The 15,292-nt window shown below is 40.0% G+C and overlaps 1 protein-coding gene across 1 annotated transcript in view; it reads right to left on the bottom strand.

The window, feature by feature from the left end:
• Window positions 1–15,292, bottom strand: part of LOC120628824 — a 61,367-nt gene that overhangs the window by 9,269 nt on the left and 36,806 nt on the right. Inside the window, exons 5-10 of the mRNA XM_039897448.1 lie at window positions 12,735–12,845; window positions 11,571–11,702; window positions 10,340–10,487; window positions 9,762–9,968; window positions 9,106–9,254; window positions 610–737 (exon numbers count right to left, since the gene is read on the bottom strand). Of these exons, the coding sequence (XP_039753382.1) occupies window positions 610–737; window positions 9,106–9,254; window positions 9,762–9,968; window positions 10,340–10,487; window positions 11,571–11,702; window positions 12,735–12,845 (875 nt within the window). The remainder of the gene's footprint in view (window positions 1–609; window positions 738–9,105; window positions 9,255–9,761; window positions 9,969–10,339; window positions 10,488–11,570; window positions 11,703–12,734; window positions 12,846–15,292) is intronic.

Below are 15,292 nucleotides of genomic sequence, written 5' to 3'. Positions count from 1 at the left end.
TTAAGAAAGCTGTCAATCTCTATAGTTTACATTTAAGACGACTTGTAATACTATTAACTGTTATAAATAAATAAATAAATATACTACGACAATACACACATCGCCATCTAGCCCCAACGTAAGCGTAGCTTGTGTTATGGGTACTAAGATGACTGATGAATATTTTTATGAAAAATATACATAAATACTTTTAATATACAGATAAACACCCAGACACTGAAAAACTTTCATGTTCATCACGCAAACATTTTGCAGTTGTGGGAATCGAACCCACGGCCTTGCACTCAGAAAGCAGGGTCACAGCCCACTGCGCCAGTCAGCCGTCTATTATTAATGTATTTATGATATGTTAAAGTATATATTAGTTTATTATTATTTTTTTAGTATTATTTTATTTGTGTAATCTAGTTCAAGTATTAGTATGTATTTTTTTATATGCACACCCTGCAGTCTGTTATCCTTTTGTTTTCCTTATCCTTAGGTTGCCTGGAAGAGATCGCTACTAAGTGATAAGGCCGCCTTTTGTATACTGCTATTGTCTGTTGTTTTTTTTTTATTCTTCTTCCGTTGTACCCGTGTTTTTACGGCGTATAACCGACCAGTACCTACCTTGTGTAATTAGACATGAGGGCCCGCATGTCTTCAAAATTGTTGCAATACGGCAAGGGGCTTTTCATCCAGGGCCCAGAGCAGCCGACCATTTCCGTCACAAGATCTGACACGTATTGTGTCGTGCACTGAAAACAAATAAACGGCTAAAAAAGGAATCGCCTGTCTAGTGGCTATTCAAATAGTAAGAATAGTTCACTACAAGTTAGCCCTATGCTGCATACTCAGGCGGCGAGTGATGATGCAGTCTAAGATGGTAGCGGGCTAACCTGTTAGGGCAGTTTGAATAAATCCCCCTGTCGGCGACTAGCTTTGCCTTAAATTATAATAATTAATTTAAGTGATAAAAGTAGTTGAATAATTTATTATAAGCAGTTAGCATTTAGGATTCTTAGGTAAAAATAGGATATTGTTTATATGTTAAGCTAACTTTATGTGTATATTGAAATAATGATTATTTAGTAATAAGATTAGATTGTGTAAGAATTGTTACTAAATAAAGAGACCCCGAAGGGTTTTGTTGGCGGTTGGACACATTGACGCTCGATAGCTCACGACGAGTTCTCGACCGGGATTCGGATATAAATAGGCCACTCTGACCGACCGCCAATCAGTCGTCCCGGAGCATTGAATCAAGAAACATCTCGTCTTTTATTGCGAAGAACATCCTGAAACCATCAAGAACGGTGTCGCTATCCCCACCACGGGCTACGACTACCTGAACACGGAAGAACTCACGACCGGAGTGCGCAGCAGACGGGCGCCGACCAGCGCACGAGACAGAGCTCCAACTCAGTCTCAGAACATAAGGCAGGGTTCTTATACCTGCCTTATTTCGCGCCTCGTCACCCAGTGGGACACGTTCCCTTGGCGTTGGTTCGGCATAAAACGCCGACGCGCCGCAACAGTTGGTCCTTCGAGCCGGATTTGTAGAAGAAGAATTCCTGTCGTGAGGAGAATTTGAAGCCTAGAATAAGGATCTGGAGAGATGCCTCTCTCTAGATCAATGAAGGATGAGCTCCGCGCGGCCTCTCAGCGAGAAGAGAAGGCGATTACGCGCAGAACACAGGAGACATCAGAACACACGGCTTCAGATTCTTCGCGAACTGAATCACCAGGATCCACCGGGATGAATTTCATTGTCTCCAGAAATACAGGGGAAGATCGACTCAAGCAGCAGACAGCTAATGAAAAACTGTCCGAGCGAATGAACCTTCAAGAACGAGAGGCCGTGAAAAGCAGTTTGATAATGACTGTGGTGCCTGGAGGTTCAGTTCGCGCGAAATCATTTCGGTTTAAGAATTCTGCAGCCAGGCTTCGCGAATTAGAAGCAGAAGAAGAACTGCTGCAAATAGAACTGAGACTAGCTTGCATCAGGCTAGAGAAAGAACAGATTATCGATGATAAAGCAAACTATGTGGAGGAGGAACCTGCCTTTGTTGACAGATCAGTCCATGCCCGGAAATGGATGGAGACTTCTTCCTTGACCGAAGTCAAAGATGAAATCTCTGGGCAACTGATAGAAGACTGTCAAACACTGGCTGTAAAGACTGAACATCCTGCAGCACCTACAACTCAGGCTTATATTACAGCTGGCGCTATAAGACAAGCATTTGAGAGTCACATATCGTCAGCAGCAAGACCATCTCCTCCGGCTCATCATCAAGATAATCAAGAACTACCCTACTACGACGGAAATAGCTCAGAATGTACGGCTTTCGGAGTAGTGTACGATGACACTTCTAAGTCGTACAGACCGACGCAGAAAATGACGAGATTAAGAAGAGTTTTAAAAGGAGCGGCAAGAAATACATTCCTGAGCTTGTTTTGCTCAGGTGCTACTCCAGATCGAGATATGAAAGCTCTTCAACGTCGCTGTGGAAGACAAGATTCACTTGTGATGGAAGAACTGGATCAGATTAAAACCCTTCAAAACATAGAAGAGAATCCAGTCATAGTGCGAGAACTAGTTAAGAAGTTGGCATCGTATCTAGAGTTCAAGTGGTACGATGCCCAGGAAGACCAAGAACCAGCAGGTCTCGAATTGATGGCAGAACTTCTCAACAAGCAAGCAGGCAGGTGTGGAGCTTACGCACCACTTGCGAAAAAGAAGCAGCCACGCGAACACGAATTGGCACACACTGAAATTGAATCGTACCAAGAGGACAACAACTACAAAGAACGAGGAAAGAAACTGACGGTCCACCCAGATTTTGATGACAAGACTAGAGTTGCCGATATAAGACTAGAAAATATCTTCGACATCCTAGTTCCAGAGAGTTGCCATGAAAAACATCGCCGAATCTCAAGACTGGTGCTACGCACGGGGGGGAGACTGTCGGCGACTAGCTTTTACATTAGTTTAGAATAATTAATATAAGTAGGAAAAGTAGTTGCATAATTATAAGCGATTAGCATTTAAGATATTTTGGTAAGGTAGATATTATTTAAATGTTAAATAGACGATTATTTAGTAATATAGTTAGAGTGAATAAGAAATATTATTAAATAAAGAGTCTCCATTGGCGGTCGAGTACTTTCACGCTCGATAGCTCACCAAGAGTTCTCGACCGAGAAATTAATATAAATAGACCACTCTGACGAACGCCAGTCAGTCGTCCCGGAGCATTGAATCAAGAAACATCTCGTCTTTTATTGCGAAGAATACCCTGAAACCTCAAAAACGGTGTCGCTACCCCCACCACGGGCTACGACTACCTGAACACGGTGGAATTCACGACCGGAGTGCGTAGCAGACGGGCGCCGACCAGCGCACGAGACAGAGCTCCAACTCTGTCTCAGAACATAAGGCAGGGTTCTTATACCTGCCTTATTTCGCGCCTCGTCACCCAGTGGGACACGTTCCCTTGGCGTTGGTTCGGCATAAAACGCCGACGCGCCGCAACAGTTGGTCCTTCGAGCCGGATTTGTAGAAGGCGAATTCCTGTCGTGAGAATTTTGAAGCTTGGATAAGGATCTTGTGAGATGCCACTAACAAGATCGATGAAGGATGAGCTCCGCGCAGCCTCTCAGCAAGCAGAGGAGGCAATTACGCGCAGAACACAGGAGACATCGGAACATGCAGCTACAGATTCTTCGCGTACTAAAACACCAGAATCCACCGCGACAAACATCAATGTCTCCAGAGATACTGGGGAAGATCGACTCATAAAGCTGACCGCTGAGAAAAAACTGACCGAGCGGAAGAATCTAATTAAGAGCCTTCAAGAACAAGAGGCCCAGAAAAACAGCTCAATAAGGACTGTGGTGCCTGAAGGTTCAGTCCGCGCGAAGTCATTTCGGTCTACGAGTTCTGCAGCCAGACTTCGCAAATTGGAAGCAGAAGAAGAAATGCTGCAAATACAATTGAAGCTAGCTCGCATCAGGCTAGAAAAACAGCAGATTATGGATGATGAAGAAGACAATCTGGAGGAGGAACCTGCCTTGGAAGACAGATCATCTCAAGTTCAGAAATGGATCCAGACTTCTCCTTTGACTGAAGTCAAAGATGATATTCCGGGGCAACTTTTTCAAGACTCTCAAGCAACCCAACCGGGTGTGAAGGTTGAACATCCAGCCACGTCTACAACTCAGGCTTTTATTATAGCTGACGCTATAAAACAAGCATTTGAGAGCCATACATTTTCAGCACAAACAACATCTCAACATCAACTTGATCAAGAGCTACCATGCTACGACGGAAATAGCTCAGAATGGTTAGATTTCAGAATGGTGTCCGATGACACTTCGAAGGCGTACTCACCGACGCAGAACATGACGCGATTGAGAAGAGCTTTAGAAGGAGCGGCAAGAAATACATTCCTGAGCTTGCTTTACTCAGATGCCACTCCAGATCGAGATTTGAAAGCTCTTCAACGTCGCTATGGAAGACCAGAATCACTTATGACAGGAGAACTGTATCGAATTAAGACTATTCCGAACATTAAAAAGGATCCAGTAATGGTGCGAGAAATAGTTGAGAAGTTGCCATCGTATCTGAAGTTCCAGTGGTACGATTATGCTGATAAACAAGAACCAGCAGATCTTGCATTGATGGCAGAATTTCTTAACCGACAAGCAGACAAGTGCGGAGCTTACGCACCACTTGAGAAAAAGAAACAGCCACGTGACCACGAATTGATTAACACTGTAATTGAAACTTACGAAAAGGACATAAATTACAAAGAACGAGGAAAGGAAATGCCGACCCACCCGGACATTGATATCGCCGAATCGCAAGAATGGTGCTACGCACGGGGGGGAGACTGTCGGCGACTAGCTTTGCCTTAAATTATAATAATTAATTTAAGTGATAAAAGAGCAAATAGATTTGCTTGCTGGGGCTAATTATTTTTCATCATTAGACATGGCTTCTGGTTTTCACCAAATAGTTATGCACCCTGATTCAGTTGAAAAAACAGCATTTGTTACACCTGAGGGGCAATATGAATTCCTTGCTATGCCATTCGGACTTCGAAATGCACCATCAGTTTATCAGAGGTGCATTACTAAGGCTCTGAATAATGTTAAAGATAAGCCATTGATTTATATGGACGACGTTTTATGCTACTCTAACAATATAACTGAAGGTTTGCAGCGCCTAGACAATGTTTTGGGTGCTTTAATAGAAGCTGGTTTTACATTCAATCATAAAAAATGTAAATTCATGAAGCAAAAGATAGAATATCTGGGATATTTACTCCAATGTGGTGAAATAAGACCGAATCCTCGAAAAATTCAAGCGTTAATAGACTCTCCCCAACCAAAAACGGCTACTCAGGTTCGGCAATTTCTGGGCCTCGCTTCATACTTTCGGAAATTCATTGCTAATTTTACTCGCATCGTGGGACCGTTGTACCCCTTTACGAAATTAAAAGGACCTATTAACTGGACTCAAGCACACGAGGCAATACGTAACGCTGTAATACGTATATTAACATCTGAACCGGTACTAACTATATTTGATCCAGAACTACCAGTAGAGTTACACACCGACGCAAGCTCCGAAGGATATGGAGCGATTCTCATTCAAAAGAAAAGTAATTTACCGCATGTTGTAGAGTATTTTAGCCGACGCACAACGGATGTAGAGTCACGCTACCACTCGTACGAATTAGAGACATTAGCAGTCGTACGAGCGGTGGAGCACTTTCGGCATTACCTTTACGGGCGACATTTTGTAGTTTTTACCGATTGCAATTCTCTAAAGGCCTCAAAATCAAAGAAAGATCTCACTCCTCGCGTACATCGTTGGTGGGCTTATCTACAAGCTTACGATTTTGACATTGTTTATCGAGAAGGACGAGGAATGGAACATGCGGACTACCTTTCGCGAAATCCTCTTCCGAATATTGATGTTACATCTTCAGAGGATTCACGGACGAAAGAAGTTCATTATGTCGAGCTTTATCAAGATTGGCTTTCCGTTGAACAAAGGCGCGATAGTGAGATACAGGATCTCATTACAAAACACAAAACTAATGGTTTTCCTGATTCGGTAGCTCAGTCATATGATGTAAGAGAGGGTATTCTTTACAAAAAAGTTAACCGAAACAAGACTGTTTCTTGGTTGCCTGTAGTTCCTCGGTCTTTAATTTGGACGTTAATTAACCACATTCACAATGAAATACAGCATTTAGGCAAGGATAAAACTTTAGATAAACTTTACGAGCAATATTGGTTTCCTGAAATGTCCAAATGCGTGCGTAAGTTTATTGACTCTTGTATTATTTGTAAAGCGTCTAAAGGTCCATCGGGTGCTCAGCCTGTCCAGCTTCACCCAATCCCGAAAGTCTCTGTGCCATGGCATACTATACACACAGATTTTACGGGAAAGCTTAGCGGAAAGAGCGATCGGAAAGAATATTGCTCCGTAATAATTGATGCTTTTACAAAATATGTTTTACTAGAGCATACTTTTTCTCTCGACGCTAGTAGTGCAATACACGCGTTACAAAAAGCAGTTTACCTTTTCGGAGCGCCTAAGCGAATAATTGCTGATCAAGGTCGTTGTTATATTAGCTCTGAATTTAAGAGCTTTTGCACTGAGCATAAGATACAGTTACACTTTATTGCAACGGGCTCTAGCAGGGCAAATGGACAAGTTGAGAGGGTTATGCGAACTCTTAAAAGCTTGTTGACTATTGTTGAAAACGACCCTAATAAAACGTGGCGCGATGAATTAGGAAAAATTCAACTTGCTCTCAACAGCACCAAATCTACCGTAACAAAATACTCACCCACAGAACTGATGTTAGGGATTCGTGCACAATCGCTAGGTATGTCTAGACTAAACGCAGAGGTTAATAGTCAACGCAACAGGCTAGAACTTGACACTATACGGGAAGATGCGTCAGCTAATATTCAAAAGGCAGCTAAGTCCGAAGTTGATCGATTTAATCGGGGTCGTGCAATAATAAAACCGTTTAGAAAAGGTGCATTTGTGTTTCTTAAAAATAGTGAACGGAATAAAACTAAATTGGATAGGAAGTTTAAGGGCCCATTCATCATAACTGCGGTGTTAGAAAACGATCGGTATGAATTGAAAAGTTTAAGTGGTTCTCAACGAGTGTATAAGTATGCCCACGAGAATTTGCGTCCAGTGCCCCAAGGTCACGACGGTTTACTTGAAATAACGTATAACCTTTTGAATTATGACGAGGCCGAGACGGCGCCTGAAGATGTTGATGATGTAACTTTAATTGATAGAGATGACACCTTGACTGCATGCTCGGATGCTATTTCTACCGATTCCCGTACTATCACAGCCAATTCAGACACTCTTAGTGTATATTCTGATCCTGAGACCTGGGATATACAAAATGAAATAGAAATTTACGCTGAACAAGATAATCCGTAACCATAGGTATGACATTTGCCATATTTTATATTACGAATGTGTTTATCTGTGTGTCGATCCTGGTCGAGGTGTGTCGTCCGGGCCGTATCCTCAGGGGTCGGTTGAAGGGATGCATTCGCTCGGTCCAGATGAAGAGTTCCGATTGTCGATCCTGGTGGAGCTGTGTCGTTCGGGCCGTACCCGTAAGGGTCGGTTGAAGGGATGCACTCGCTCGGTCCAGATGAAAAGTTTCCATAGTTGATCCTGGATGAGGTGTGTTATCCGGGCCGCACCGAGAGGGGTCGGTTGAAGGGATGCACACGCTCAATCCGATTGTGTTGTGGTTTATTGAACGAAAAAAGGGACAGTGTCATCCGGGCCAAACCCGTGTGGGTTTGGTTGAAGGGATGCACTTGTCCGGTTGATAATGCGTTGATGTCGATAATTATTAGCGGGATGGACGAGCGGGTGTCCTAGTGATTGTGATTTCTATGTTCCAGGCAGATTTTAACGCCCGGGGACGGTCGAATGTCAGTCCGGCCGTGACGGCGCGTCAAAGTTTAGAGTGAATACGGCCTGTCAAAGTCACTCTAGCGGAGCGTCGCGTTTATGGTAGCGGGGAAAAGGATCGCCATCTTGTTTTTCTCGAGAGGCGGGAAGAACCAGCGCGCCGTTTTTGCGACGAATCGCTGTTTGTTAACTTAAACAAATTATTTTATGATAGTCTTTATTGAAATACTGATAATTAGTAATATAGATTGAAATAATTATTATTGTGATATAATACATACTAGAGGAATATAATAATTTTGTGTTTGTACTGACTTGTGTTGTTATTTTAAAAGAAGAGTTGTTAATTTACAATAAGTTAAGAAATGAGTTTAGAAGAAGGCCCTTCTGCGCTTTTAGATACATACACTGACGTAAAATAAATAAATAAAGAAGTAAATATACTGTGACAATACACACATCGTCATCTAAAGCCCAAGATAAGCGTAGCTTGTCTAATTGGTACTAAGTTGACATCTGGATATTTTTATGAACAATATACATAAATACTTATAATATACAAATAAACTCCCAGACACTAAAAAACCTTCATGTTCATCACACAAAAAAATTCCAGTTGTGGGAATTGAACCTACGGCCTCGGCTCAAAAAGCCGGGTCGCTGCCTACACTGCCGCCGGCCGTCAAACACGGAACGCAAAATCGAACGTAGATACGTAAATATTGCCAAACTTTCAATTTCACTGGGCGCATTCTTTAACTTCTAAGGGTCATAGCGTAATATTGAAAAGCAAATAACCTTCCTCAAGAATTAAGCTTTGGCACTGGTTGTTCCACAGATTAGTACACAAACCAACAAACACTTAAGTTTCTTATAAGTATGGATAAATAATGATCGATAGATACATAAATATAAAAGAATAAAGAAATTCCTTCATTGTCAAGAGACTGTTAAGTGTTAACCGTCAGGTTTCATTTTTCTGTGGCGGCGGCCATAAAACTTGATATTTCAAAAGAACCAAAACAGTAGGTGTTTTTCATTCATTCAGTTCATTCTTCTGTGGCGGCAGCCATAAAACTTGATATTTCAAAAGAACCAGCAAAGTTGATGTACTTGAAACAAAGAATAAGTTGAGTTCAAGTACTAACCGAGTTAGCGCTATAATTAGCTGCGTAGGTACAAGGGTCGTCCTCGTTGCTGATCATCACGTATTCGTCGACCTTCAGTTTCACGCTCACCATTTCCCCAGTGTTGATGTACAGGTAATCAACTAATCCACCGTTGTACACTTCAACTTCTGTAAGAAAGTTAAGGCTTGTCAGGCTTCGTTTTATTGGACAGAAGCAGACGTTACTTTGCGGAATTCCATTATATGTTATGAAAATTAAGGTTAACTTGTATGGTGTAAATTAAAGTGGGTTATTTGCTATAACTTATTAACCAAAAAACACCGTACTATTTTGTAATAAGTAAGCGTTGATAGAGCAGAAGCGGTGATAGCGCATTGGGTATTAGCTCGACTTTCCTTTCGGGGGGCCGAGTTTGAATCCCAGCACGCACGTCTAACTTTTCTAAGTTATGTGCGTTTTAAGTAATTAAAATATCACTTGCTTCGACGGTGAAGGAAAACATCGTAAGGAAACCTGCATACCTGAGAGTTCTCGATAATGTTCTCAAAGGTGTGTGAATTCCGCCAGTCTGCACTGAGCCACTGGTGGACCACTGCCTTAACCCCTTCTCATTGTGGGAATGGACCCGTGCTCTATAGTGGGCCGGTAATGGGTTTTCATGATGATGATGTTACCTGCATACGGCTCCCTCACATAGTGGATGTAAACATGGTACCCCGGAGGAGTTATACTAGCAGGTGACTCCATGTCGGCAGCATAGTGTTGCAGAGTGACCGAGTAGCCATACTCGCGAGTGGCCTTCGCTTTGATGTCCAGCACTTTTGGGGATATTGTGTAACAGCGACCGCGGATAAAACCCATCACTGGGTTTATTTCCACATCTAAACAAGACAAGTGACAGGTAAATACATCAAAACGCTACTTCAATTTTGGTATTTATGCATATGTTACAACACTTTTATTATAATTATTTTATATATAACTGAAGTATTTGGATATTGTATACAAGCAGGCGTTACTTTGCGGAAATCCATCATTTATTATGAAAATTAAGCTTTATATATATTATGAAAGTTAAGTGACTGTTGTTAAGTGATTGTTCTTAACAATTATTCATTGCAAAGTCAACATCTCCTGAGGATGCTTCGGTTTCGGAGCGAAACGTGCGTAGTACACCAAATAGATCTTCTGCAATGTACCTCTATCTACATTGCCGAAGATCTAGGAGAAATTTTACAGAATAGATACTTACTTTCTCTGAGATTGTCCAGGCCGTATTGCACGAAAAAATCGTTTTCATTGTACGTTATTTCTTCCCATAACGCGTCCAGAGTGATTCTGGAGAAGTTGAACGTCCTCCACATAGACGAGTAGCGTGGATGCCAATATAAGCCGTACTTCTTTAAAAGGGATACAAACTTTACAAAATTTTACTGTATTACATAATGATACATAATCAACATATTATTTTTTACCACCGTGGCGCAATGGTGAGCGCTGTGGCCTTAGAAGTGGGAGGTCCAGTGTACGATTTCCAGCGGGGGAAATTCGGCTATTTATACTTTTACATATTTCTCTTCGCACCTCTAACTTTCCTTAGGGGTATGACTACCATAGTCCTTAACAGGTTAGCCCGCTACCAACATAGACTGCATCATCATTTATCACCAGTTGAGATTGCAGTCAAGAACTAACTTACTTTCTAACTTACTTACGACAGGCAAAATCGCTTGATATGTTTAAAAATGCAGTTAAAGCTGATTATCTTGCGCAATAAGACGACTGGTTTTTATTTTTATATTATCTATTCATGAATATAGCTTTTCATAATACATATATTAGATTATTATTTTTATATTTATTTTATATATATATACATATATAAATATTTTATTTTATGTTTTTATTTGTGTATATTTTGTTTATCTATTCGTATGTAGTTATTTGAATGTAGGTTTATAATAATTTTACACCACCTATTTGTTCTCGCTCTTGTTGTCTCCTAATCCTAAGGTTGCCTGGCAGAGATCGCTTTTAAGCGATAAGGCCGCCTTTTGTATTCTACTCCAGTTTTTTTGTGTTTCTCTCTATTCATCCTTTATTTTCCTAACTGTGTAGTGGTGTACAAATAAAGAGTTTAAAAAATAACTTGTAGTGGAATAAACAAACGCAAATAATGGTTGCCTGGCTTTAAAAAAAAACAGTTTTTTTTTTTGAGTTAAGTTATGTGTAAGTTTTACAATACGTCGTGTCACTTTATTTTGGACGAATAAATGTTTTTTGATGTGAAATAAATTCTTGAATTTTAAATTATTTTTTTTATATTTTAATTTGTTTTTAATAAAAATGTAACTGTTTTAAGTAATTATTTTATTGAAAAAAAATTGTAATTCTTTATCTTTTCAGTACGCGCTACGCCGAATCTGATTCCTGTCCTAATCTGTTCTTTTATGCATATAACTTTTTTTTTCTTAATAGCTCACCTCAAGTTTATCCTGTTTGTATGGCGGCTCCCGACAGAAAGTAACGCTCGGGTACGTGATGGTCTTATTGTAGTCGAAGTGAGTGTACGTTGTTATTGGTCTGTCGATCAGCTTCTCAATGCATGCCGAAATCTGGACAAGCGAATCTTTCTTTTCATCCTCAAATGGATGGATATTCTTCTATCTATCCATAAAAATCTATGTCCTAAATGACAAGCAACTTACAGCCCAAAAGGCTGTACGTAGATATTTAGTAGTTTAATTAATCTAATGCCCATTTTGACCCTGCTTTCTGAGACCAAGGCCGTGGGTTTGATTCTCACAACTGGAAAATTTTTGTGTGATGAACAATAACGTTTTCCAGTGTCTGGGTGTTTATCTGTATATTATAAGAATTTATGTGTATTATTAATAAAAATATCCATCAGTCATCTTAGTACCCATAACACAAACTACGCTTACCTTGGGGGGCTAGATGGCGATGTGTGTATTGTCGTAGGATATTATTATATTATTATTCTCACTAATACTAGGCGTCGCTAAATGGAATGCCTAATGATTTAGGCGATGTCTATAACAAAAACATTTCACCAACTCTTAAGTTATAACTATTGGTGAGCGGTTTATGGAATTACCTTAGATTAGGTGTTACTTAATTATGCATTCCCTTGTTCGACGTTAGTGAAAACGGGCATAAGAAAACTAGGAAGCAATGAACTAAAAAAAAATATTTAATTGCACCCAAATTCTCAGACCATAACGTTTTTTCTGCGAGCATAATAATCCATGACCTCACTTGACCTTAAGTAAGCACAGCTGCTTCTTTGGTTGTCACTGAGTATTTTTTATGAAAGAAAGAAAGGAAGAAAGAATAAACTTTTATTTGGATATACGCACACTAGAATTAAAATAAAACTTATAGTCTACACAACAATTATAGGAACGGTGTGATCCTAAAATGGTCTTCACTCAGCATGTTTGCAGTGCCTGTTAAAGACATTGACAGTGTGATCTTCCGTAAGCGTGAAGCCAGACGTGACAACTTTGTACATTTATTTCTCTTAAAGTATTTATTTTAATGAAGCCTGGTGGAACGTACTTTATTTTTAGAATACTGAAATACCTAATAGGCATTAAAAGTGTCTCGTCGATAAAAAAACTCACCTGTTGAACGACCAGCAAAACACAAAGCAATATAACGACTGTCTTGATGCAGTTCGGTCCTTGGAAACACTTTACGCATTGCTGCTTTAAACTCGGCGGCGACTCTTCTTTCTAAGATAAAGAATTAAAGTTCTCATCATTATCATCAGCCGAAAACTCCCACTCACACAGAAAAGGCATTTTCCTCGGACGAAACTGTTACGTAAGTATCTATACAACGTGTAAATGAAAACCGAAATAATTCACAGGCTTTGGAGGTACATTATATACTGTCTCTGAGATTTATCTGTGAAACCGAAAACCTAGTAGTTTTCGAGTAAACAGCTGCCTTAGTTTTCGCTGAAAGAAGTCCTAACAACTCATGCGAAATTAAAATCATGTAACTCCTGTCCCTTTATCAGGTACGCGCCGCGTAGCGTAGGTATTATGCGCGTGCCCGTATTTTATCTTCAATAGGGTTGTCAAAAGTAAATACTTAGAATGTTTTGAATTAGTTTGTATGGAAAAATAAATATGCTTCTTTTCATTTTATATTTATACAAGGTTATTTATTCCTTATGAAATATACTTAGGCATCCAATTCAAGTATACGTTGTATGAAATAAAATAAAAATTCTACCACCTTTACATTCATGGCTTTGACTACTAAAAATAGCATACTTCAAATATACTTCGCTATTCCACCTTTACATTCATAGCTTTGACTAGAAAAAAAGGTTTGAAAATGTCTCAATTCTGGACATATTTTTTTCATAGAATAAAAATGGCATAGTAAAAAAATAAGTTTAGGCTCTTAAATCTTGTCAACAATTGGAGATTGGAGTGGTAAGTGGGAAGCCATCGCCTATAAACAGCGCAACACTTGACAGGGGATGCAAGGAGCACGTCCATGTGACCATCAATTTGAGGCGTAGGTGTTAAACCTCATATGCCTGTTATTACACCGGCTACCACGCCACCAAGCGTAGCGATAAGCGTAGACGAGTTCTGTCACAAAATGCTCTTCTAATTCTAAAGCATTGAGTAAGTTTTTACGTACCGTATCATCAACTTTAACCGACATGGTTAGGCTCTTCGGATAGCAAAGACGAGTACTTCGTCATGCAAATTGTAATCCACTTTCGATCCGGAGCACCTAAGTTATAATAGTGTCATACTCTGCTCGAAATTTGTTTATCGAAATTTATGGTGTAGCTATTTGGAGATAACAGTAATTTGTTGGTTATTTATAACCAAATTATGGCTTTTACGGGTTTATTCCTCATTTTATTCCGCAATACCTATCAATATCTATATATGTACCTATAATAAAACTGTAACTGGAATATTTCTGTGCATATAATATATTTTGAAAAGTTTGACTGGAGGTTGCTTTATAATCGATACTGAGTCCAAAACAGATTTTTATTTAATTTTTGTCCGTCTGTCTGTCTGTCTGTCCGGACATCAAGTGAAAACTGCTGCCGGACGGAAGGAAGATGCCGTAAAATGGAAAAGCCCTCGTATTTTAAAGTTATACAAAAAATTAAGGATAGGCATTGCTTTTTTGAGTGTACGAAGTGCACGCCACTGGCTGTTAGGGGTAGAGCTTTAATAAGCCATTCCCCAAATCGATTTCTATATCATCGTTATGGAAACGCAAATCGTTCTGGCGGCACGACTATATCGGTAGGGTAACTCGCCGATAGGGTAACTCGCCGGTAGGGTAACTCGCGCGGTTTCTGGGGCTTGGTTGAACCAAGTCCCCTCCCGGGGATCGAAACCGGGACCTCCCACTTAGTATCTCTTATTACAACAAAGCACATTATAAACTTAAACATCAATCAAGGTAGATTGGAAGCAGCCAGCCTCGCTCTCATCTCCCGCAAGATAAAAAAATGATTGTAAATGTTGATGTTGGAAAAGAGCAACTACTGACTGACTTGCCGGCTCTTCTCGGTGGAATCTGCTTTCCGAACTGGCGGTAGAGTCACTACAAACATACATACTTTACGTTTCAAAAGTGCTTATAAAGTAGGCCTACTTGAATAAATGAATTTAGATTTTTTTTTTTGATCGATCTGAACTTATAGCACAACGTTTATTAAATACAAAGAGATGACTTATTCCATCTTCTCTTGACACTTCTGGTTCTACTCCTCTGTACCTCTATTTTTCTCGACATTTTATACGACCTTCCTTTTTGATCTGGGTTCCTATCATTTGGAATTGCTACTCCAACTAATACCGACCACAGATTATGCATAATTTTGACCAGTCTGAACGAAGAGACCTTTTTATCTTTAACCAAATGTATATACAAATGCAGATTTGATAACATTATTATGCTTTCCCGTGTTCTATATATAATTCTTTTTATCACCAATATTACGATCATTATTATTCTCATCATATCAACCCACCCTACAACCCACCGGCCCTCTACAGGTCACGGGTCTCCTCCCATAATGAGAAGGGGTTAAGTCCACCACGCTGGCCCAGTGCGGATTGGTGGACACTATTATTACCAACATCACCAATATTACCTAAGGATAATATAATAAGAGAAGTATATTAAT

Source organism: Pararge aegeria, chromosome 13 (assembly GCF_905163445.1).
Source record: "Pararge aegeria chromosome 13, ilParAegt1.1, whole genome shotgun sequence".
Classification (NCBI taxonomy): domain Eukaryota; kingdom Metazoa; phylum Arthropoda; class Insecta; order Lepidoptera; family Nymphalidae; genus Pararge; species Pararge aegeria.
Note: the sequence above shows the minus strand (reverse complement) of the source record. Positions and strands in the feature narration are given on the sequence as shown.